General features: G+C 46.5%; 1 protein-coding gene across 4 annotated transcripts in view; it reads right to left on the bottom strand.

The window, feature by feature from the left end:
* The window catches only part of BCAM (basal cell adhesion molecule (Lutheran blood group)), a 56,936-nt gene extending 32,262 nt beyond the window's left edge, over window positions 1-24,674 (bottom strand). For all 4 annotated transcript variants that reach the window (XR_014785045.1, XR_014785046.1, XM_084815029.1 and 1 more), the window contains exon 1: window positions 24,558-24,674. Coding sequence is in view for 2 of the 4 variants with exons in the window: in XM_084815029.1 (XP_084671155.1) it covers window positions 24,558-24,633 (76 nt within the window). In the remaining 2 variants the exon portion in view is untranslated. The remainder of the gene's footprint in view (window positions 1-24,557) is intronic.
* Between the last annotated feature and the right edge of the window lie 1,674 nt (window positions 24,675-26,348).

The following is a 26,348-nucleotide window of genomic DNA, read 5'->3' as shown; positions in this document are numbered from 1 at the left end:
GAGTCCTCTGTCTGGAAGCATCCCAAGGCTCCATAACTCTGCTGAGCTATTCAGAGGTCTCCTATTCCCTTAAACTACTCCACCGACTCTTCCTTACTGCTTCAGATGGTTTAGGCTTTTTTGTCAATGAGAACAAAGTACATAAAAAGTACGCATCTGCATATGTTCATTCCCCCCTTCCTTGCCTTTCCATCCCCTCCTTCCTTTATCCTTCACCTGCCTACATATAGAATCTAACTTCCTTAGGACAGAGAACTGTTTGTGGATTCCCCCCCCCCCAGCTTGTGTGATTTTGCAAAGTGCCATGCACACTAATGGCACTATATAAACAATATACTGGATTTTTAAATTCTGAAAAGATGCAAGAGTCCAGGAAAGAGATTGGCTCAATTCAGATGATCCTCCAAACCGTGAACACACTGTAAACTTGCAGACTCCATCCTTCCCTCACACATACAGCTTCCCTCCCCATTTCCTGTTTAGCACTTACCATAGATTAAACATGCATAGGATTGCACCCTAAACAGAAAAAAGTCCTACAATTCCCAGTATGCTCCAGCCAGCCATGCATAGGATGGTGCTTTTACTGTAGTTAGAGTTTTTGCTCTCCACAGCAGAACTAGATATCACATTTGGAAGTGGGTTCCTGGATCTGCTTTGGGAGAGCAAGCACTAACCATAGCTAGATGATTCAGATGTCATGGCAAACTCTGATTAGTGCTGAACAGGAAATGGAGAAAGGAAGCTGCACTCAAAGGGGGGGGGGAGTGTGTGCAAGCCCATGGCTCACTTCCAATCCTCCAAACCATGGTTTGGAGGATCATCTTTACTGAGCTGTGAGCCTGCTTCATCATAACACTAAATCATAGTTTGCAGGTATTAGCAAGGACAGTGGCAAGCCCCTGGCTCATGTGGCTACAAGGAGGTGATTGGAAGCATCCACTGCTGCTTTTAAACTCACTAAACTTCCCCATTACATCCAAAACCTGACAATTCTAGTTAGTGTACTGTATAGGGTTATTAACCCCGGTTTGATCCTGGGTAGTTTGAATAACCCACAGTTTATAGTAACCATGGTTCCCCTGAGTTTGGATGTAACGGGGAAATGTACTTAGTTAAAAGAGGAAACTAATGCTTCCCATCTCCTCTTCTTAACGGGTGTCCCAGAGGAGGAGATGGGAAGGGTGAGCTGAGCGTCTAAGCCAGGGAGGGCTAGATTCAATTTTGGAGACGCTCTCAGAAGGCCTATTCCAGGGGTAGGTGGGGCCAAGGCAAAACAGGACAAGGCAAAAATACCAAAAATACCAGCATATTTTACCTTAAAAGTTCCTACTGCCAGTAATTAAGCCTTAGGAAACACATTTCAACCTTTTAGAACTGGGAGGTGGGGGGGTGCTGCGCAAAAGCTGGGGACCTTCCAATCGGTGATCAGGGGGGCAGGGAAGGGGGAGTGGCCATCTGAGGAAGTCCGGAGGGCCAGATTTAGCTCACTGACTTGAGACACCCTGGCCTAAGCTCACAGCTCAGGCATGTAAGCTCACCTTCCCAACCTGATATTTTAGACTGCAACTCCCATAATCCCTGACCACAGGCCATGCTGTCTGGGACTGATGGGACTTATAATCCATCTGGAGGGCACGAGGTTGAGGAAGGCTGTGCTAAGCTATAGTTTAGCATTACATTCAGAGGGCCAATTTGATGGGAATCAGATACACACATTTCAGACCCTGGTTTAAATGTGCTTTCCTGGACTTTAGAAATATACATACTTTCGAAGTGAATATTTCCAAAATTCTGCCAAGGGGAAACATCCCCCCTCCACATTGCACCCCCCCCCCCCAATAAAAGAAGCTTTCTCCTTTGCTTGACATGTTGTGAACTTCTCATACACTCAAACCAAACAAGCATACTCCTTCTTCCTCTATCAAACGTCGGACAGTTATTATATGCCTTTGGCCTCACTTAAGCTATCTTGAATAAAAAATGTGGGGGGGGAGGCAAAGGGAGCAGGACAGAAAAATAAAGCAGCTATTTGGTATTGTGTGGGTGGGGGTGTGAAGGGAGGGGGAAATCCACAATATGAAAGGCCCACAGCGAAGCAAGCCAGCAGCTGCTTGGGATTCCAGGCTGGCGCTGAGGCCTTTGTTCCAGGATAAGCCCCTTCAAATGAGGGGAGGGGGAGCGAGCTTTCATCTCCTGGTCGGGTAGGGGAAAGGAGGGGTGGTTTTGGCAAGGCTAAGTGCCCAGAAACTGCTAAACGCCAGGGAACCAGCTGGGAAACCCGAGAAAGAAAGCGAGATTGATTCACAGACACTGATGCACAGACAGAAGGAGTCCTCTTCACGTAACATCTCAAACAGAGACAGATTAAGGAACAGCACAGATTGCTCTCCCATCATCCCCCACCCACCCTAGCAAAGACAAGTCCAAAGGATGCCCAAAATTAGGTGCCGTGGCAAGAATACGACGATGCCCTCCGTAGCAGACTTGCCAAGAAGGAAGTAACTTAGTGGGACTGCAGAACAGCCAGGCACACAGCCCAGTTACAGGGTGGTTGCAAAGTCTAAAGGACGTTGGGTGGGCACAACTGTTAGGCAGACAGACTTTTTTCTGAGCTGAAAATGGCGTGGCAGAGGCATCATTGCCCATGGCTAGGGATAGATGAGAATGCTGGCTAAGAACTGACCACAAATTTCTTCATAAAGGAAAAGGAAAAAACTTGAGATTCAAACATTTTGAATGCAGGAAAAGCGAAATTGATACATTCATCCATCCAGGCCCATGCCTTTTAAGTGCTTAGCTCTTAAAAACCTGGTTTTGAATCCCTGTGTATTCAGCCGTGGTTGTGGTGCTGAATTAGGGTTGCCACCTTTTTTTCTGACAGGCTCCTCACCTTTAACAACTACATGGCAGGCAGGTACAACATGGTCCTCTCCATGCTGGAAATAACTGCACCTATCGAATTTGGCCAGTGCAAATGCAGTTGGGGAGGGCCACAGCTCGGTGGCGGAGAACATGCTTTGCACGCAGAAGTCCCAGGTTCCATCCCTGGGAAGTCCCAGGTAGGGATCAGGAAATCCTGCTTGAAACCCTGGACAGCAGCTGCAAATCAGCGTCAATAATACTAAGCAAGATGGACCAATGGTCTGAGTCAGTTGGAAATTTATCAAAAGTCTGAAATGCTTTAAAACAGGAAATGAATGGAAACCATGGTGCCGTAACATAATTCTTTGAGTTTCCTATGTTCCTAAAGACCAGGTAGCAAGACTGAGTATTTTGTTCCAGTTTGCTTTTGCTAATAATTTGCCGTGTTTGGGAGAGAAAGAACTTGAGACTTTAAAAATTCGAACATGGGGGAAAGCGAAACTGATAGAATTGCCCATCCTTACCTAGAACTAGGAGTGGCGGGGTGTGTGTGTGTGTGTGTGGGGGGGAGAACAGGCACACCAAGACAGAAGAGGAAATGAAATAACAATTAAAAGCCCAGCAGGAACAGTGAGGACAAATTAAAAGGTTTTCGCTCTTGGCACTATTCGGATGTGAGTGCCTTTGTGTTAAAGGGCCAGCATCACCACTCCCTCAATCCTGTAGCAAAGGGATGCGTAAGCAACTCGGCTGGAAAGTTTAAAAGATTTAAGCTGTAAAGCTAGACGTTCCCAAATATCCTCCCACCCATGGCTTTTTAGCCTTCTTTTTTATTAATGCTTCTATGCTCTAATGCTCAGTAGAACTGTGTTTTTTTAAGAAACATGGGGGGGTGCGCTTACTCTGTGACCCAATTGCATTGTGTTATGCATTTCCCCATCCTAACCAACCAATGACATGAAGAGAGGAACATAGAACATACATAACATTCCCCAGAACTTTCACAGACCTTGATAGGACATATGTAATGAATGTCCCTGATTACAAGATACTCCTGTAGGGATACAAATAGCAAAGGTAGCTGTGTTGGCAATAAGAAAAAATTCCAAAATCCCTATTAGGGTAATTATCAGGCCAACGCAAGGTCACACTCAAAAAGAAAATCTGCAAGCTTTCAAGATCTCCAGATCTCTTCTTTGGGGGGTGGGGGAGGGGGGAGGGGGGAGAGGGGAGAGAAAAAGAAAAGGTGGGGGAGTATGATTTGATGTTGAAGTCATGAAGTCTGCAGGGTCAGAGCCTTAAGATGAAATGTAGGAGGAGGCTGCAGAATTCAAATTAGGCTCTACCAGGTTATGTGATGGTTTCAGGTTGCACCTGGACTGCGCCAGGACTGCTGGGGCAGAAGAATAAACAAACCAAGGTTGATTCCTCATGTTTGAAAATATAAAATTTAGCTGTTACTTGGAGCTGTCTCCGTCCTTTGGTGAAACACACAGGTAGGTGGAAAATACAAGTAAAGAGAAACTAGATTGTTTTTATACCAGCCTCCCCCAACCTGACACTCTCCAGATCTGTTGGACTACAGCTCCCATCATCCCTAGCCAGCATAGCCATTGGTCATGTTTCCTATGTTCCTAAAGATCAGGTAATAATACTGGGAAAGACCCTTGCCTGAGTCCCTGGAGGGCTACTACTCGAGTAGACCACACTGGGCTAGATGGACTGCTCTCAGCAGCTTTGTATGTTGATACAATCTTTGTAAACCACCCAGAGAGCTCCGGCTATTGGGCAGTATAGAAATGTAATTAATAATAATAATAATACAAGTTGCTCATGAAAAGGGGAGAAATGTAACTCCAAGCTCAGTGAATGCAGAAAAACCCAGCCTGGCTTTCTTGGGAGAAGCAGAGGTTTGGGTGAAAGACAGCAGGAGGATGGTGGCAGAAGAACAAACCCTTACAAGCATTTTCCTCCCACAGGTTAAAACATGCCCCTGAGCAGGCAATTGTGCCTGAGCAACCCAGATCCTGGTACAGAGACATACTGAACATTCTTGCTTAGCATACATAGAGCTGAAAGGCAACAAGCCCTTATTTCCTTCGACTGGAACCCCATGCTCACTCCTTACAAGCAAAGCCACTGAATTGAGGGGACTTCTCAATCAACATCCACAAAATTAGAAATGCAGTAGAACCCTTTGGATCCAGTCCTCATGCAAGGACATAATAATAGTATGAAGACCTTTCCAATGTGTAGCATTTATTCCAATTTTGTTTTTGTACTGGGGGAGCGGGGTGAGAGGGGAAAGACTTCCCAAATCCCCCAAATTTATTTTAGCCTTCCCGGTTGCAGAGAAAAGCTGACAAGCCCAGCTGACAGCATATTATCAAAACTCAGAAGAACTCCAAATTTATTATGCATCCCAATATCAGTTCAGTTTTATGGTTTATATCACACAGTCATCACAATACTCCTTCCAATAACATGATGCTGAGAGGCAACCTGGTGATTTTGAACATTTAAGGTTAGTAGCATTATGACTCTGGCTGAATTCAGATATCAACTCCAAACCATGGCTCAGGTATCTTAATTATGGTTTGCTGTAATGTCTGAATAGACAGATCAGTGTGCGCCACTGGCCAGCAAACGAGAATCCGAAACCATGGTTTGAACTGGGTTTGCAAACTATGTTTTGTGCTAACTGTGGTTTGGTACACCTGAGCTGACAACCCAAGAGATGTTTGTTGCTCCCTCTGCAGAGTCTGCACCACCATGGAGACAGGAATTTACTTTTATGTAGCTGAGGGGACAGAAGAATACAGGAGCCCCACCCTCCATTAATAATGTGCAAACTTTGTGAAAGACGATTTGTGACACAATTTGCAAAAAAAACCCTGTTCTTTAAAACTGACCATTTTTCTTTCTCTCTAGAAGTACTTTGGTTTATGAGAAAAACAGGAGGAGTGTATAACTCCTGAACCTTCTCGAGCACAAAATGACTTTATACGTAGGTAACAAACAACTCCAAAAAGCACCTAAGCAGCTGCCCGCTTCTAGCTTCAGACTGGAAATTACACAAAAGACTGTAGCAGAAATATTGCCAAATGTCTACCGGCTGTAGTTTCACACCCACCGAACACATGCTAAATTGTATGCAAATGAGGTTAATTATGCATAAATAACTCCGGCAGGTTAGCTGCTGCCTGCCAGCTTGCAATGCTTCGCCAATGTAGCTGTTGAAGCTGAACAAACTGTCTACTCCCAGGTTGGCAAGGCTGGACTATAATATATAATATGCGTTATTACATTAATCTCTTCTAAACCCAGGTGGCGAAAACTGATGGTCTTAAAAATGGCTATTAAAACACTTAAATTATAATTTGATAGGTTAGAAAGAGAGAAACTATTTGTTACAGATATTTTCAAAAGACCATTCTAGCTACTAAATCAACACTTTAAAAAAAAAAGTTATCTTTGTGAAATGAATCTCTGTGTTCCTGTAATATATTCAGGGAAACATTAATCAACATTACAGGAAATTGAAAATGGATGCCTTTTAGTTGCAGTTGGTTTTGCCTACATCCCTGGTACTCAGAGCACAAGTTAGCCTTCCTGAGAGAGGACAAGAGACATATGCCAGGACAGTACTAACAGCCCCAGTGACTGGCAGATTGAACAAGAAGGCAATTTGCCAACTTGCCCAAATGCAATAAGAGCCTGTGTGACCCCCATTCCTTGTGACAATGACCAATGCCAGGAATCAAAGGAGCAGCCCTCCTAATTTTCCTCATCCAGCTACCACTTCCCTGGGGGTCCCTTCTCCTAGGGGCTTAAATGGATACTGTGGAACCATATGGGTCTGCTCCCCTTTCTCTTGATTTGCTATCCCTGTGAGCACTGTCAGGCACACTTTCACTTATTTAGGGGTGGGGGGCAGTATCATTACAGGAAGCCGCAACCAGCTGTTTTCACAACTGAGAAAGGCCAAGAATTAGAGAATCTCTGGCCCACATCCAGAAGCTGTTTGGTCAGGCTGGGACTGTCAGGTCAGGCCTGTGAATGAGTCATCCCAGCTCCCTCCAGGACCTTGCCAGCTCAAGAGTGCAAGTGTGCGTTGGCCAGCAGCACTCCACCCCATGTATCCAGGAGGGAGGCAAGACCTGCCAACCCTAGAAGTGTGCCACTCCCTCAGCTTCCCCTCCTGGTAACGCTACTAGAATCACACAGCAGACTCCACTGGGATGGAATTGGTCATGTCTCTTCACGAAGGGCGGCTGAGCACGATTCCCAATGCGCACTCCCTTCTCCACAGTTCCCTAGCACTCAAGAGAGCACGAGGGGTGGGGAGGAGAACAGTGCTCTACTAACAGACTGCATTCCCCAAAACTATTCCTCTTAGGGCACAATCCTATGCATGTTTAGACAGGAAAAGGGTCCTCCAACTCCCAGCATTCTCCAGCCAGCACGTAGGAGTTTTTTCTCTGTCTAAAGATGCATAGGATTGTGCCCTTAATTAAGTACAACTGGAGCACAGGTCAAGGCAAACACTAGTGATTAAATGGGTAAAATAGGATTTGAACCCAAGCAGATAATTTCTTTCCCTCGGACAGACACACACACCAGAATAGACAGGAACCGTAACTCACACAGATAAACAGTATAAGCTCAACCTACAGCATCCCCAGTTTTAAAAAAGGTATCTTGGGTGGCTAGACTGGGAAAGAACTATCTGAAACCATGGAAAATCGGGCTAGATTTGTGGTTTTTCAATCTGCATTTGGGAAAGCCCTGTGAAATCAGGGATTCCTCAATGTGACGATTAGCAGTGGTGAGCAAGTTTCCCTGGGAAACATCTTGCACACCACTAGTACCAAAGATGAGGGGGGCTCCAGGATATAGTTTGTTTGCACAAAGCCATATCTTTTCAGCACCCGGTGAAGACTTATCACTTTTTCCAAGTGTTTGGAAGCACATGATGAGTTTTGATGGGTCCTGGATGTGTCTTTGGTTATGACTGACAGTTCAAAGTTGTTTAAAGTTATATGTTGCTTGTGTTTATTGTCTGTGTGCTTTTACATAAAGGGATTTTAAACATTTTATATTGTATTTAATGTTTTAACTTCTGTAAACCGCCCAGAGTGCTTCCGCTATGGGGCGGTATAGAAATGTAATAAATAATAATAATCATAATAATCGAGTCCCAACAGGCCTGTGACTAGCACCATGTGGATGCACCCCAGAACTTGCCTCCGAATTCTGTTCAACGAAAAATGTTTGTTTGTTTTATTCTGTTTTAAAACTTTTAAAAGTTTTTATATCATGTTTTATTATATTGTTGCACTTTATGGTTTTAAGTTTTGTGAACCACTTGGAGAGCTTTGGCTGTTGGGTGGTAGAGAAATGAAATGAATGAATAAATAAATGCCATAATTGGGAAAGGATTGGCTCCCTGCTTCTGTTTATTGCAAGGAAACTTATCCGTTTTAATGCCTATGTGTGCTGTTCATAATTGATAGAATCATGCAAGGATTTTGCTATTTGTGCATATAATCTTTGCTCCTGAGTTTAAAAGTAAAGAGCACTTTAAGGCCCACTGAAGAAGAGCCCTCCCATTGTAAATGAGTTTTTGCAGGTTAAAGGTGTTCCTCCAACAGAAGTACATGGTACCTGTTTAGGCTACCCTTCTGGTAAAAGGTCACTGAACTGAACATGTGTGTCTGTGACTGACTGTAAAATGCTTTTGCCCCCTCCGCTGCAAGTTTGTACACACACAAAATGAAGGAGAGCATATGTACGTGTTTGCCAATAGTGTGCAGTTAATCCTCCCTCAACCATGTGTGTGGGCAAGTGAGAGACCTTGAAACACATTTTGCGCTATGCCTACTTTGTAAAATGAGATGCATCATGGTGCTTTCTTTTGGAGGCCCTGCCCTGCTAAATCCTGGAGGGAGGAAGGACTGGCTGCAGTTACTGTGGCAAGAGAACTGCACTCTGCATGTACTTAGGGGCATTCTCTCCTCTAGGCAGCCTGCAGGTGTCGAGGGGGAAAAACCTCATTCACATTGTTTGGGACCATGATATGGTAGGTATTAACTCCAACACTGAGAACTATGTTTCAGAGCCTAAATGCTTGTGAGCATTGTCTATAAATAAGACCCATGTTTATGTCCACCTTCTCACCCAACCCTGGCTTGAAGAGATTCCCCAGCACTGGAGATGATGGACCTTGAGCTGAACACTGGGAGTATATCTTTGCCACAGACTTAACCTGGCTTAAGTAACTATTTGCTCTCCCTGGAGAAACCTGGGAACTGTGAGCAGTCAGTACACTCAGTGTGTGACCCCGTACAGAGAATTCTCAGCATGCTTACCAAACTATAATTCTTAGGATTCTTTGGAAGAAGCCATGACAGTTCAATTTACTATAAAACTGGTATAAATCTGCAATGTAGATCTTTTATTCTTCTCTCTCTCCCTTCCTCACAGGGTTGTTGAGAGGGTAAAATGCAAAACTCTGGTGGGTGGGTGGGGCAAAGCCCTGGTTACCAAAAGAAGCACAAATCTTTTTGTCAAAAAGGTTTCTAAGGAAATTTATATATTAAATCATCATGTCACCCACATAAGGCTACATCAGTCTGTACATAGAACAATTCAGTGATTTTATCTCTCATTTCCAAAGTACATATTTGACAAAACATCGCCAATTATTTTTAAAAGGCTGCGCTTACCCTCTTTCCACCTGCATTCTTTTTGCCTATTTCCCCTCACAGTCAAATTGAAATAAAGAGTTACTTCTGATAGCTTAACAGTCTTGAGTAGGTTGGTTGGTTGGTTGGTTTGTTTTAAAATAAAGACAAATTCTGAGGGAAGCTTCACTGCTCCAGTCAAACCTTGCTCCGTGAATCCCTTCTCCAGGGAACTAAACTAGGCCTGCCATTGTCGCTTCAGCATCAACTTAACATATTATTTGAAGAAATTGCTTTTCCCCTTACCAGGCTGTGGACCGTGGCCCACCTCAGATATACAAACAAAAGCAGCCCGGCTGGCACATCTGAGCCCAACCGCCCCCCGGCCCCCATCGCTCCCGCTATTCTGCCCGGGGTCGGGCTGTCCTGCCCTCCCTCAGGCCGGGGAAGGGAAGCTAGAGTGACAGATTAGCCTCGTTAGTGGGAGTCCCGCCGAGGGGACACAGAGCGGTGACAGCTGGGGCTGGGGACGCTCCCAGGCCACGAAGGGAACCCCCACCCACCCCCCGAGCCTGTGCCAGACACAACCACAATGGCCAGGAAAAGGTGGATTAAAGCCTCCAGCCCACACCCATGCCCGCCTCTTAATTCATATGGAGGGGGGGCATCTTTAGAATAATCAATGCCGCTCATCCAGAGCAGAGGAGAAAATGGAGTCTAGAATGAGAAAACTGATTCTTGGCAATGAAGCCACACAGATAACCAAACAATCACAGGGAGAACTCTGTCACCTGTATCCTTCTACCAAGCAGGACAGAGAATTGTACCACACGTCAACTGCCAGCGTTCGGCAAAATATGTGGTAGAATGTTTGCCTATATGTATTTATTATTACATTTATATCCTGCCTGTTCTTTCAAGGAGCCCAGGGCAGCATAGATGTCCCTCCCCCATGTTATCCTCACAAAAACCCCGTGAGGTAGGTTAGACTGACCCAAGGCCACCCAGTGAGCTCATGGCTGACGGGCAATTTGAATCTGGGCCTCCTAACTCCTAGTCCAACCCAGCCTTTCCCAATCTTGTGCCCTCTGTATGTGGTGGATTGCAATTCCCGTCATTCCCAGCCAGCTGAGTTGCAATCCACTGCATCTGGAGGACACACATTTGGGAAAGCCTAGTTTGACAGCACGACATCACACTGACTCCCAATGAACCTGGAAATCCATCAGCTAGTACCCCTTTCTATAACCCTGCAAGCCCTAAAACCCTCTACTTTCCTGCCCTGAAGTCCAACTTTTGCTAGCCCTGCTCCAACCAGGGTTGCCGCTTTTTAACCTAGCAAGTTTCAAAGCTCTTGGATATTTATCCTATCAGAGGGGCAAGCTGAAACAGGACATCAAAGAATTAAGAATACGAGAAGAGCCCTGCTGGATCAGACCAAGGGTCCATCTAGTCCAGCATTCTGTTCACACACTGGCCAACCAGCTACCCACAGGAAACCCACAAGCAGGACATGAGTGCAACAGCACCCTTCTGCCCAGGTTCCACAGCAACTGGCGTACATAGGCATACTGCCTATGATACAGGAGGTAGCATGCATCCACCAGGACTAGTAGCCATTTTGGCTACTCTTTTTCTAGGTAAACCCAAGTTCCTAGCCCTCATGATAGTGTAACCATGCTTCCAAGTGAGTGGGTAAAGCTGGGCAGAGCCTCAAAGGTTGGGGGCTGAGTAGGATTTCCAGGGAGCAGGGCTTCATAATCTTGTATAGTTCTTAGCCTCTCCTCATGAGGAGAAATGATGCACAATATTTTACATGAATTTTGCTTCATTTGTACAGGTTGACAAATCCAATTTGCCTTGGTGCAGTATGCAATGCCCCATTGACTCCGCAGGAACCTTAACTGTGCTGTTTATACCTGCCCTCCTTAGTTCTTGTGAAGAGCAAGTAAAAAAAAAGACAACCATGAGGTAAGCTGCTCTTCTCGACCAATGAACAGTTATAGCACTTCTCTGTAATGATGTGTGCAAACCTAGAACAGGATCTCTCCAAATACCTTTCCACAGCTGAGAAAAATAATTCAGGTGGCCTGTCTGCTCACCATCAAGCATTAATGTATTCATTAAACATATGTATATCCTGCTTTTCCTGTCCTCAGTGGCAATGCTCAGCCCAGAAGGGGGTGTACAACCAGCAGGGAAAGGAGCTGGTCAGCTCCCCTGTGGCCGAGCGTCCACCGCTAAAAAGAAGAAGTACAAGGCACTTCCTGAAATTCTGAGGAAGCACAACAAGTTGTCAAATACACAACGCAATGAAGAAACTCTGTTGCTAAGAAAGGGGTGGGTGGGAAATCCAGATGTTACAACTCACACCCTCCTACCCTGCATTAATGAATCAAGAATTACCACCGCAATCACCAACACAGATTAGAAACCCAAATTAATCCATTTAAATCTGTACATTAATCAGCCACCTGGCAGGCTACATTTTAATGGATGGGGCTGAGATTGAAGGGAAGGTATGCTAACGTGCGGTTTTAAAAGCTGACTTGGCTGTGGTGTGTTTAATGCATTAAGGGAATGAGAGAGAAACTACTAAAGATGGCTTTGCCTTCAAACAGCAAGATGTAGCAGCTTTTCTTTTGTTTATTAAGTGGTGATAAACATAATTCCTACAAATATCCCCAATTAGTCACTTACCTGAAAGGTTTTGTCATGTGCGCATTTATTAAATATGGGAAAGCGTGGGAAAGTCACCAACCCTATTGTGCAGCACTCCAGAGTAGTAATTTCTTTATTTCATTTCATTTCTATACCGCCCAATAGCCAAAGCTCTCTAGTTAAAGGTTTTAAGGGTGTTACATTCTTAGGCAGGGACTACAGCTCAGTGGCAGAGCACAAGCTTTGTATGCAGGTCTCTTATTCAAACTGTAAGCAGCCTTCCCAAACCGGGTGCTTTCCAGATGTGTTGAACTACAATTTCTATTGCTCATGCTGGCTCAGAAAGTTGGGATTTGCGGTCCAACACATCTGGAGGGTGCCTGGTGGAAGAAGACTGCTCTAGGCTCTGCCACTATAGGACCAAGTAGTGATGTGCAGTGGAAATTTTTCCAGTGCTTTATTTTTCCACAGGAAAAAACCCATTTCATAAGTTCATTAGTAACAACGAATGGATGCCAACTGCAAATACAATATTAGCCAAGATTGACAGTTTCAAAGTCGTAATTAGTATTTTTTCATCTGACTACGCCTAGTAGCAAGTATGTGAGAGAATACATATAAAGGGTAGTATAGTATCCAGCACTGCATTACTGCCAACGTAAATGACGTTGCACAAATGCAAACAATCTCTAGCGCAATGCCAGTAGTCTGCCCAGGTGTGAGGTAGCTTCGTATGTTAAGAGTGCAATCCTATGCCTGTTTAGACAGAAAAAAGTCCTACAACTCCAAGCAGTCCCCAGCCAGCATGGTGGCTAGAGAATGCTGGGAGTTGTAGGACTTTTTTCCTGTTTAAACATGCATAGGATTGCGCCCTAAGTTAGCTTTGCCGACCCAGATATGGCTTCATGCCATGTTAGAGGGATAGATGTAGAGGGCGAACACATGAGAGATGATTCCCCAGGCACAGATCCTGAAGATGTATTTGATGGAGCTAACACTGCCTCCCCACAGCATGGAAAGATACCTGGGACATGATCTCTTCAATTACGGAGGCCCCATCCACAGGGAGCACAGTAGTACATTTATAAATGTTTTAAACATATCCTGTCATTCCATTTTATTTCTAAAGCTACCAAAGGTGTATACACAATAAAACAATTAAACCCACAAATATTAAACACAAACTAGAAACACAGAAGATAAAAGACATCTCCAAGGGAGAAATTTATCATCAGCCAATGATACCCAAGTCCAGCCAGGCCTTCAAACTGCATCTAAACACTAATAAAGGGGAGCCAAGAGAAGATTTCCTGGGGCAGTGGGTCTTCTAAGGGATGAGGCATGGGGAAACCCAGATTCAAACAAAACTCACAAACAGCAGATAAGGTGGTAAATCTATCTAGTCTATATACCTGCACAGACTGTAGGTGGTGAGTTCACACGAGGCCTTTTCATACCAAACCTCCCCCAGCCATTCTTATAGAAAGTTAGTGTGTCAGGGAGAAGGTTTCCCCCAACAAACTAACATTCTATGTGCAGGAGTTTGTCTGAACACTCCTTCATTTAAAAAATAATATCAGCCCCCACCTCCGGCCTGAAGTGGTGTAATCCAGACAATGGTTGATCATGTCATCTAGTGTTTGCAACAACTATGCTCAAGTTTCACTTTAATTGGGGTTTCTGCATGTCGCAGTCCCAGCACCTGATCCAATGCACCACACCAGTTCTCCACTAAGGGTGTGCCCAGGAACTGTCCTGAAAAAAGGTAGACCCTTTTTCATCTCAGGGCACCCATCACAGAAAGGGCTCTCCTCCCAGCTGTTGGAAAAGTCGGGCTTAGTGGTTACAAAAGCAACAGGGCCAAAGGAACAGAATCCCCATGTTCTATTTCTAAGAAAGAAAGAAAAAGGAAAGTACCAGTTTACAGAAAGAGACATGGTACAGGACTCCCAGGACCTATCCTGGAACCATACACAAGAGCGAGAGAGAGTGGAGGGGCAGGTTTAGAACCAACATTTCTAGATCTTATTTTCTAGCTTTGCAACATAAGCTCTATTTACTTAATTCCAATAGGAGTAAAAAGGTAGGATCCTAAGGAGTTGAAATCAGCAGCAGTCTAGAGTTGGATTACAGGTGATCCTGTCATTGTAGATCCATTGAATGTGGTGCTGGGGGCAGGGATCCCTTGCTGGCCACATGGGTGCCAGATCGTCCCTGGGACAGTGGAGAGGAAATGGTTACAAAGCCACGGAAAAAGGGAAGGCTGATTAAACAGTAACAGGTGCCGCTGACCCAGGCAACAGCTGTCCCTACCATGAAAAAGGAGCCAGGGACAACCAAGGAATCAAAACAGGGAGGGGAAGGAGAGTGACTAAAGCCCAAGGGGAAAAACGAAGCACCAGGAGGGACGCAAGCAGTAGAGAACTAATGGGAGAACTAGGTAGACATTGTGTGTATACTTGGTGCTATTGTCATTCTCGCTTGCAAGACTGGCATTTGATCGCCAGTTCAGAACTTGACTTCTTGGGACTCTAGCCCCCTTTTTTATTAAAGAAAAGGAAAGCTTCTAGACCTCATGACTGGGGAGAAAAACCTTGCAGCTTCTGAGAAAATATCAGAAGCCAGAGGTAAAGATCAAGAGGGGAATTGCGGTCCCTTGAACAGCTTCCTGTTCCACTATAAGCCACAGTTAGCCAGTAACCAGATCCCTTGAAAAACTTGTCTTTGGAAACAGAATAAGGAGATGTGTGTACATCTTTTTGTACAAGCCATTCTGGATAAGTCATACAATGTATGAAAATCAATTTATTTCCACCATTTATTTCTGGTTACACAGAAATGAGATTTCCTTGCCACAGATGTAGGATAATAATATTTTGACACACACGGCCTGGTGTGGGTCACAAAAACCCACGTCTGACCCACGCCAAGATTTATTTCCCTATATTGCAGGGGTGAACAACTTCTGGCCTTCCAGATGTTGTTGGGCTTCAGTTCTCATTATCCGTCACCACTGGCTATGCTGGCCAGAGCCCATGGGAGTTGCAGTCCGACACATCTGGTGGGCACCAGGTTGGGAACGGTTGTTTTAGAATATTGCACCAGACCTCAAAGAGGTATCCAATTCTGGCTAAAAGAGCACGTATGGCATGCCCATCACCCCAAGCATAACTGTTCCAGCAGATATGGGATGAGGTATTGAGTTTCCATGTGGATATAGAGAGAACTTTTCATTATTTATTCTTTATTTATTTATTTTAGCAGATTTATATCCCAACCTTATATTTCAGTCACAAAATTCAGGGCAGCTAACAACATTTTTAAAAAAATCCTGCCTCAGATTAAGCCTCCACCATGAATTAAGGGCAAACCCTGTGCAAGAAGACTCCATGAAAGAGAGTGCCCATCTTTGCCCGAGCATGCGAGAAGCAACATGGGGCCACAGGGGTACCTTCATTCAAGCCAGTCATGATACCATGGGAATCTCCACAGCACAACAAATTATAGACAGATTACATGTGTGAGGAGCAGAAAGGAGCTCTGCTTTGGCTCCCACTTACAGTTTTCTGACTAGTGCTGTTGAGCTCAAAAAGGCCTGCCTGTACATGGGCCGGTCTTAGAACAAAGACCCAGAAGAGCACAAGATCCTGCCAGGAACTCTGACAGCATCCTGCTTCTGTTGCAGGTGCTCCTGCAAAGGGAGACAGATGGAAGGAGGGGGGCTGAGCTCCTATTCTGCACAGAATCCCGTAGGATGGGTTTTCCCTCCACAGCTCTTGTCTCCTCCTGAAGGCAGATATAGGTAAAGGAGTGATGCCAGATTGTTTGTATGCCTCTGAATACCAGTTGCTGAGTGACACAAGCAGGATGATGCTATTGCATTTGTGTCCTACTGTGGGGCTTCCCACAGGCCCCTAGTTAGCCACAGAAGTCCTGGACCCTTGGTCTGAACCAGCATGGCTCTTCTTACGTACTCCAGTTTGCTTCAGGAGCTTTTGTTACAAATGTGAAGGGGTGTGTGTGTGTCTGAGTATACTCAGATTTGCACATACGCTGAGATTCTGTGACAGCATACACAGAGCACAAACACACACAGAAAATTCAACTTCCTGAGAAGTCCAGCTTGTTATGTTCTTGGTTTGTTCCTCTTCGTTTGTTTCAAAAATGAAAAGTAACAAGAGTGTAGCTCTAATGGCTGTGATGATATTAAAAGCACATAGGCAATCTCAGAATCCAAAGAGTTGGATGACAAAGATCTCCAGCGGTTAGGGCCTTACAGACCTCCCCTGTAATTGGCATAATCGGAATTTTACAAAACGGTAAAAATAAATTATGCAAGAGGGAAAAAGCCTGCCTTACCCCATCATGGTTTGCATAATGTACACAGGTCACAGTATTCAGCTCATCTTCTTGCAGCATTTGCATTACCTTGGGAGATATTTTTTTAAAAATAAGCACAGAGTATACACGTTGATGGTAGAGTCCCCCTGTGGCACACACACAGGGGTGTTTCAAGGTACACTTAGTGACACATATGTCTGAATGACACATCTCTCTGTGCGCTGAGCCACCCTCAGCAGTTTGCATGAGCTTGCAAAGTTCCAGGACACTCAGCTTCCCTGAGGCATGTGTGCAAGCGGGTTCCATGGCACACCCAGTAGTGTATACACAAGCAGGTTCCTGGCATGTCCAGCACAAGCATTCCAGAGGGTGGGAGTGGGGGCTGGAATCCCACCAAGCTCCTTTGCTCTTTAGTGTCACGTTCAGAGTCCACTCCTCCTCAGCTCCTGACTGCCGTGAGAAACTCTGGGAACCAAATGCCCAGCTATGAATAGCTCCAGCCTTTGGCTGGCTGGGGAGACTGGGCCCCAAATCCCCAGAGCAGCTAAAAAAAGGCCCCGGTCTGCAAATAACCATGGGTGAGTGCTGGAGCAAGGACTTCCGAGCTCTCTTCCCCCGACTCTGCGGAGCTCTCTTCTCCAGACTCTGCCGTGCCCATCTAAGGATGAAAGAGAAGGCGGTGCCTTGGGGCGCATTGTTTATCTCCCTGACTCCCAGGGCAGCAATAAGAGCAAGGAATCAGATCAGCATCCCAGGCGCGCTTGGGCGCCTGCAGACACGCTTAACGAAGCCAGCTAATTAACATGGGGGAGAACTAGGGCTTGCCTAGGGTGGCAGCCGCCAAGTAGAGCAAGGAAAGGTGGAAGTATTAGAAACTTCAGCAGAAAAGCAGGGCTGGAGGAGGGGGAAACAATGAGGCGAAGGGGGGTTCCCAATGAGAATTAGACCCAGAACTCCGGGGTTCTTTTCCCAGCTCTGAGAAGAGAATGGAACATAAGTGGGCTACATTACAGACCCCACAAGGCAAGACTTGGGAGTCAATTCTCTTCTAAATACATCTGGGCTCCAATCTGCATGTCAGCCATAGCCTCAGAAACCCTGCCCCCTAATCGTACACATGTGCAAATATGGCTGGCTACGGTTACTCAGTAGAAACATAAAGGCCCTCTGCATATGCTTAGAGACACTTACCACTGCACATGTCCTTGACAATTTAAAATAAAAGGTCCCATGGCCAATTTCTATATCTAAACCTAGATATAGTGTAGGCAGTTAAGAAAGTCAGGATTTAAAGCCAGGACTCCGGGATTCTGCAGAATAGCACGGCAAACTAGAAGAAAGCCAAGATACCCCGAGGAGTCAAAATCCCTGGAGTGGATTCCACTCTCAACTCTGTTGTTATGTGACAATAAGTGACTCGTTGGCGTTCCTGGGGAATCTGTGTCCAAGCTCCGCCACGGCCGGGTGTAGTAGCAAAAAAAATCATTAATTTCTACTCCATGATTTGAAGAGGTTACACGCTTCGCCAGATAAACACAATGCGGCAAAGGGGGGTGGACAAGCGAAGGAGGCACACAGAGCGAGAGAAAAGGGTGTGGGGAGACAGAGAGAGAGAGACAGAGAGGAAAAGAGCGCGAAAATAGGCCTTGCCTCAGGGAGGAGAGGAGCCAGGGGCAGGTGCCAAGCAATGAAAGGCGTTCTTGTGGGACGGGAACAGGCCTCAACACACCTGAAACCACAGCCCTCCCACATAAAGGGACTTTTAGAGGCCTTGATGCAAAAGGGGGGGAACAATGCTGAGGGGATTACAAGCTTGCCAGGAGAATATGAGAGGGAGCTGTGTCCTAATGTAGGCCCCCGAAGGGCAAATTAGCGGCATCCCCTTCTCCGACGAATGCCGCCCCCAGCTGCTGTGAGGGCCCCTTGAAGTGGCCAGACCGGTTGTCTCCCTGTGCCTGCTCAGGGATACCTAAGAGATGTTATCAGAGAAAGAGGCAGCCAGAAGTGGAGGGGGAGAGATGCATACGGTGCAACAGCTGACAGGATGGCATAGTGATTGCCACAGCAAGCAGGCCTTGGGCCTGCTGCTCATGAACAAGTGGCATAGACACCACCCTCAGCTGCACTATACTGGCAAGTGCTCCACGTGTGTGGATCTGAAGTGGGCAGCCAGAGTTAGGGGGCTGCGGGGAGGGGAGAGAAACATAACACATCAAGCCCAACAAAATGGTAACGTAGCAAGTGAGCCATGATAGGCCTGCTTCACAAAGACAGGCCCTTGGCCTGCAGTGCACCACTTAAAATTGTGCAGAGGACAGCCCATGTGGCAATTTGGATCAGCTCCAACTACCACCACACTGTCTATCTGCATGTTGCCCTGCCCACACGCATGCAAACACAGAATGGAGACCACTGTGTGCGAGGTCTCTCTACACATGAACATCTTGCCTCATGGAATGGCTGCCATGCAGAGGAAACTGGCCCAAGTCTTGATTCCTCACTTGCCCAACACAGCCAAGCTCTCATAGAACATGAGCCAAAGCAATTTTCACACCTCAAATGTTACACACTGTGCCCGGGGAAAGCCAGCAAGCTCGCACCAGCCTCATTCACAATACCCTCAGGCCAAAGCCCTAAGAGGCATCTCACAATAATCCAAGCACTACCTTTCCCCAGGCCAAATCACTACCTTGCTTAATTCTATCTCCCCAAGCAGAGAAATGTCGGTTTGGTATCATATTGGTCCAGTGCGCACACAAAGATAAACCAGGCATTTTTTTTAATGCATTATGTCCAGGCTCAGAATTCTGGCCTGACAACCCAGAGCTGGAACCCAAGAACAAACCCTGGATTACAACTCTGGCTTGTAGGGAAAGAGACAAGCTAGCATTCTGGGTTCAGACGTAGCTAACCATAGCGCCCCTGGATTGTTTAGTTGCTCTCACTGACAGCCAAATGGGAGAGATCGAGCCAGATGAATTTTTTTTTAAAAAATCCAGCATTATCGTTGCATGCCAGCTAGGCCATTCCCACATTTTTCATCCTCTCACACCAAAGTAGCCATTAATTTTTCCTCCTTTTTTAAAAAAACAAAAACAAAAAACAGACTATAGGTAGGGAGACACTGGACAGATGACAGATTGAGCAAAGATGGTGACTTGGGTGGGGGTAGCTGTAGTTCCTTGAAACAGCAAGAAGATGATTAATCGAGGAAATAGTAGAGTAGCTATCAAGGAGTAGAAGAGTTTGTGGACTACCGGTGAGCTTCTCCTTATGGTTTAAGTTTTTCTCCATATCTATGAGGTCTAGAAATGCAGGATTTTAAAACAGAAATTCTCACAATAGCGTATATTTTACTATTTAAAACATTTATATGCCCCCTTTCCAAACCAATAAAATCATCTAAAAACACCACAGCCTAAAAACACAGCAACTAAGCAAAATAATATATTGCAGGCTTAATAATAAAGCAGCAGGGAGCAAACACAATCATCTGTCTATCAAAAGCTCGATAGGCCCACCAAAGATAACACTTCGTGCTTGTATGCATTTACCACCAATTGAGTACACAACATCCAATTTAGTGTTACCCTTTTTACATCAAGGTCTTGAGCTCTGCATTTCTTCTATTGTTTCCCATTGGCTAACACAGGGGTACAATACTCACGGCCACGCTTTTGAACCCCACAATTACAAAGTTATTCCCAATTCTAAACTCATTATCATTAACAAGGATTTGAACCCCCACTTCTGCCATATGCATGTATCGAATGGGTAGGAAAAAATATCTGTTTACCTCTGTGACCATCTCAGTTGGAGTAGTACAAGCAATCATTCACCAAGTGGTAACTTATCATGGCAGGCATACGACCACATGGGGAGCTGGCCATCTGTAGTTTTTCCCCACAGTTGGGGAGAATTTTACAACACATCTGCACCCCATCAGTAATCTAGGGAAGCAGGAGAATGATAAAATTCTCACAGCACAAAGGACCAGCTCCATCCATAGTCCTACAATTAAGTCACTACTTGGTGCTTGAATATATTCACCATTAGTAGAGTACAAAAAGATTGTTAAAGGGTGTTAAGAGCAACTAATCAATTTTAAGCAATCTTGACTATATGCCCTCATTCTGTGAATCCTTTGAAGAGGATCTCTTTCTTTTTATCCGTTTGATTTAGAAATTTATCAGTTTATATCCCACTTTTTTACCATGTCTCCCAAGCAACTTACAACATTAATAAAATACCTCCCCACACACAAAACAACCACACATTGAAAATTCAGCATTAAAATCAAGAGGCAGTTGTCTAAATTAATCTATAAACAAAACTAGCTCCCTGTCTTGGGCCCCTGTGATACAGTGGGGCTGTGAATACAGATAAAGAAGGTAGAAGTCACACCAAATATATGCTATGCTACGAAGGGCCTGTAAGAAGAGAAATGAAGGCAGGGAAGATCCACAAGGGCATGGCCAGCATCAGAACCTGGTATCCTTGGGAAGCTTCCAGGGCCCAAGTGCCACTGCTGGGCCCATTACTGACATCTGCCATATCACCCCCCACCTCCACTTAAAAAAAAAAAAATACTGGTCTCATGCTCAGAGCAGTCCCGGACACCTGGGTCTAGCTGCCATTCCCCACAATGCCCGGAGTACTGTGAGAAATTAAAAGTGGTGACTACACTCAGCAGTCCACTGCTATCTGGAGCACTGCTGTCTACCAACAGATAAGCTTGCGAGGACCACTGATGGAGAAGAGAGCCCACCAAAGGGCACTTTGCCCAGAGCCTTGCACAGGGGCATATTCCACATTTCTTCCCTAGTACCCAGTTGTTGAGAGATAAGAAGGAGCTGCCATATCTCTCTTCTCTCAAGAAACATTATACAAAAGTGGGAAATCTTTGAAGGAGAGGAAAGTTATGCAGAAGGAGAGAGGACTGTGTGAGAGTTTAATCTCAGCCAGGATTCATTTCTGGAAGAGGTATAGACTGTGGTTCTGAGAACGTGCACAGTGCATTTCTCACACCAATCAAAAACCAGGACAAACAGCCTGCCCTCACACAACTGGAACTGCGGACAAGACTTCAATAATTTGACAACGATGCCAGGACTGAGCCTGAAGAATTCAATTCAGAGAAGAGAAGCCTGGACTAAACGCAGGCTGCTGGCCTAGAAGTCTGCATGCTCAGAGTCTTAAGTCCGATCCAGTAGGGCTTTTCTTATGTTCTTGTGGTTTCTACACAGGCTCAGGCCCCAGAACTCCTTTTACAAATTAAGCTCTGGATGAGAAAACTTGGGATGGGCGGGTTACAAGACCACAAAAACAGTCTTCCCCAGCCCCTTCCCCCAAGCTGCCAGCGATTGCCTCTCCCTGGTGCAAGGTAGGAAGGAACTGCCTTGGAGTAGCAAGTTCCCCCATTGCTTGGAGTAGCAAAAGGAGCAGTTCCTGCAGACAGAACCCAGGAGGCTGGGAAAAGCTAACGCAGGGGACCTGGAATGCAAGAGGCTGGGGCTGAGCAAACAACCAGCTGGGACATGTTTGGGTAAGAGCATCCCTCCCAGTACTCCAAGCTGCTGGAGGGGGCTGGTGACTTAAGAGTGATTTACAAGCCACCCCACTCCTCCGCCTACTGCCTGGGCATCCTCTACCTCATTCCAACCTCCTCCCTCCCACACCCAACACACACCACTCTGGCATCCAAACCTATTCACCTCCTGAAGAACCAACTATATAAACATCTTCCCCTTTCTGCCAGCCTCTGGCATCTACAAGACCCGGTGCCAGAGGGATATGGCCCATAGAATTCTGGAGTCCTGAGAAGGAGAGGTTAAACTGAGTAAAAACTGAGGTGGCAGAGTCAGGAACTCCTAGGTTCTCTCCCTGGCCAGGAAGGAAAGTGAACTCTATTGTTAACTTAGAACTGAGCGAAAGCTCTGTAGAACCAGTTTTCTCTGCCTTAAGTGGGGATCAGGTCTTTGTTCCTGTTCTTTGCCTAGGATTGAAAAGTAGGTTGCGTCTCTTGCTTGATCTAAAAAAAAACCCTGCTGGGGCTCAACCCTGCATGAAAGCCACACCATCTGAGCTTGGTGTCCTAATCCCAAATGTGTGGAGATGGGCTGTGCTTCCTTAGAGATGAGATACTTTGCCCATGCCAAATAACGTTCTTCTTCAGTATTAATTTACATGCTCCAGACCGTGTTCGGCCTTGGCAAACAAAAGAAAAGCTCCCCGAGATAAGAATGTTCATGAGGACTAGTTACCCCTTAACATACTTTACAATACAGATGGTTAAAAGTGTAGTAGTGAACGGCTGAGGGTTTAGGGTGGTGTTTTTAATGCAAGTTTACAGGTGGAGGGAAGGTTCAAAGCTGCATTAGGCATGCTGTATTTGGAGACTAGAGCACAAGTATGGAACCTGAGTTTAGTATTTATTCCAGATTAGTTAACCTGAAACCAAATAGTCATATCTTGTATGTGTGATGTTAGCTGGCTGAAGCAGGTGCAGCTAGGATCTGAAAACCACCATTCCCCACAGCTTCTATTCCCCATCTGGGGAAAGAATATGTACTACAGGTTTGTGGAAGGGTTACTTCTGGCTACAACCCTCCACCCCCAAACACACACACTTACTTTTCCTCTTTTAATTATGTTTCAAACAGTACTTTCTCATCTCATCACATCACCGTGCCCATGAGTCACTTAAGAATGACCAAGTCACTGCTGAGCAAGAAGGTGCCAGGAAAAGAGGGGTGATGGCCAAGATATGCAAGGATATGAGCTATGGAGGAGAAGAGAAGCACATCTGGGGTAGGAAGGAATGAATAGGAAAGTGGAAGAGCAGAGGGCGAGGTGTCGGCAAAGACTCTGACCATGCAGATATCTGGAGATATCAAAAGCTTACATATTTTTGGTGATCTCTGAGTTGGCCTAATAAACGTATTACACCAATATTTTGGATTTTTCTTACGGCCAATACGGCTGCCTCCGTTTTTTGTATGACTTAATACTACGGTGTCTACACAGGTATCATTAATATTGCGGAGTGGAAATTAATTGGGGTGCAGGGAGTGGGAAGAACAGGAGGCATAAGAAAAAGGGTTGTTACCAAGCCCCTTACCCAGTCCACACCGGGACTCCCGCTCACTCCTGCCCCAGAGCTTTCAAGAGGCTACGCTGAAAAGTTCCTAGGAGACATCCCTCACACATGCACTCAAGAACACCCATTTTCTCCAGCCTTGCTATCTTCCGTTCCAATGGACACCTTTGGCTATTAGTTCCCACTACCCCCCACCTCACCCCAGCCTCACCCCGGTCTTTCCCACAAGCCCCAGAACTGATCCCAGCCTCCACCACCCCTGCCCCACCCATACCCCCATTCATTTCTGCTTCTCTCTTGGGACTGGGGTGAGAAAGAGTCGTTCTCCCCCCCCCCTTTCCTGGCCACTAAAGGCGGTTGGTTAGAGAGAAAAGAAAAAGAGAAAAGCAGAGCGACCCTCCATGGCACACGCAGAGACCCTTCTTCGGGTCGAGGAGGCAGGTTGCCGACTGGCTGTTCCCGGGAGGAGTGTGGGGAGGTGGACCCGGAGAAGGCGGATCACAGGTGCAAAGCAGCCCCCTCCCCAAATCCTTCCGCCCACCCGAAGAAGAGACGAAGTTGTTGCCCAAGACTATTGGTCGGGCTAGGCTCTCAGAAGCTGGGGGGTGGAAGGGTTGGTCAAGAGGAAGGGGTGGAGCTGCAGCCACGGCTGGAGGGGGGCAGCAGGTGAATCCAAGACTTTTAAACCGGGGAGGGAGAGAGGCGGACAAACAGCACGTGCCCTGTTCCCTTGAGCAGCTGGCCAAGAAAGAGTTCGGATCGCCTCTTAGCTAGGGCGCACGGAGACGCCCGGGGGCTTGCCATGCCCTGGGGCGCGCGGATCCCCCCCGGCTCCTTCCCCGCCCGGGATCGCCTTCCCTTCCGCTCCGCAGGGGCGAGGGGGCTTGCTGCCCTCCGCTCCTTACCTGGGCAGGCGAGCAGAAAGAGCCCCAGCAGGAGGCCCTGCAAAGGGAGCGCCTTCGGGGAGCAAGCGGAGCCCATGATGCGCGCTGTCGTCGGAGGAGCGCCTGCAACTCGACTCCGGCAGCAAAGCCGTCGCCGCTGCCGCTCAGCCGCCCCTTCTTGCCCGGCTCCCGGGCCCGCCTCCCGGCCCGCCCCCGGCGGCTCAGCCCAATCCCCAGCCGCACACACCCCCTTCCCTGCCTGCGAGCGAATCTCCCCGGCCGGCGAGGGGAGGCGAGGGGTGGGCGGAGGACCCCCCTTTCAGTCCCCGATCCCCAAGAGCGACCCGGCCGTCGACAGGATCCCCGCCAACCGGCCCTCCCTCCCTGCTTACCTGATTTGTAAAATGAGAGGTGCCGGGGCTTAATTTGAGCCAATGCTCGGTCAGTCCTGGCTGGAATCTCTTTTCATCGCCACGACTGAGACCTAGAAAGACTGCCTCTGAGCACATGCAGAGCGCCTCTCTCCTCGTCATCTTTCTCTCTCACACCCACGTCATTAATTTAGGGCGTGTGTTTGTTTATTTATCGAGGTATTTTACCTCTCCTTTCACCTCAGTCTTTAAAAGCCAAAAACCATAAGCTACAACAGTAACAAAAGAATTAAAAGAACAGAACGCTATCAGACTGGAACAAGTTACATATATATTCATAGCCGGGAGAACAGAAAACTCGGATCAGAACAAAGAGGTTTGCACAGTTCACTGGAAATATTGGAAAGTCAGTTGGGCTGGTGGGTAGAGAGTGGGGGGAGTTCCACAGTTTGGACACCACCGCTGAGAAGGCTCTGCTCAGCCCCAGCACTGGGACACGGAACAAAGCAGCTTTACCCAAACGTTTTGGGTCAGTGGACACATTTGCTTATGGCTGCCATGGGGGTGGGGCTTACCCATCCATAAAATAGCTACCATGCTGCACATGGCCAGTTCCCAGAAAGCAAACTGGTGAGACTAAAAGAAAAGTGATCTGTCCAAGAACCTAAGTACAAGGCAGAGGTGAGAACGGAGCTCCAAAATGCAAAAACACTCTTTTCAACCCAAATAACGATGGCACACAAGGGCAGCACTTCACTTTGCAGCATGCCAGCCTCACAGTCACCCTTTTAAAAAAATCTTAAGAAACAAAATAAAAATCAGGAGGGGCAAGGAGCCTGGTGTGTGCCAACAGAGATGTCTGTGGGCACATTGGGACTCATGGGGACTGTGTTAGAGACCCTAGGAGCAAGGCCTCAGGTTATAAATGCAGTAAGCAGACCAGGTTCATGTGGGAGGAAACTGTCTTTCAAATAACCCACTGCCAAACTGTTTTAGAGCTTTATAGGTATTAACCAACACTTTGAATTGAGCCCAGAAACCAATTGTCAGCTAGTGTATGTTGAACCAAAGCAGAACAATAGGTTCCAAAAAGCAAACCCCAATCACCAACACTGGCTGCTGTGTTTTGCCCTGGCTGAAGTTTCCAGACACTTTTCAAAAGCAGTCCCACGTAGAGTGCATTGCAGTAATCAAATCTGGATGTGATCAAGGCATATGTGACAGAATCCAGATCTGCTTCCTCCAGGAAAGAGCACAGCAGCTGGCACAGTAACCGAAGATGTGCAAATTCACTTGCAGCCACAGCCGTCACCTGAGCACCCGGGAGCAAAGCTGGATCCAAAATGCATGGCCAGACTGCAAACCTGATCCTTCAAGGGGGGTGCAGTCCCACCACAACAGGCTGTGCACTAATCGTGTACTGGCTTTCCCATTGCCCAAC

Source organism: Heloderma suspectum, chromosome 10 (genome assembly GCF_057233095.1).
Source record: "Heloderma suspectum isolate Gila_16-S chromosome 10, 16-S_ref, whole genome shotgun sequence".
Classification (NCBI taxonomy): Eukaryota; Metazoa; Chordata; class Lepidosauria; order Squamata; family Helodermatidae; genus Heloderma; species Heloderma suspectum.
Note: the sequence above shows the minus strand (reverse complement) of the source record. Positions and strands in the feature narration are given on the sequence as shown.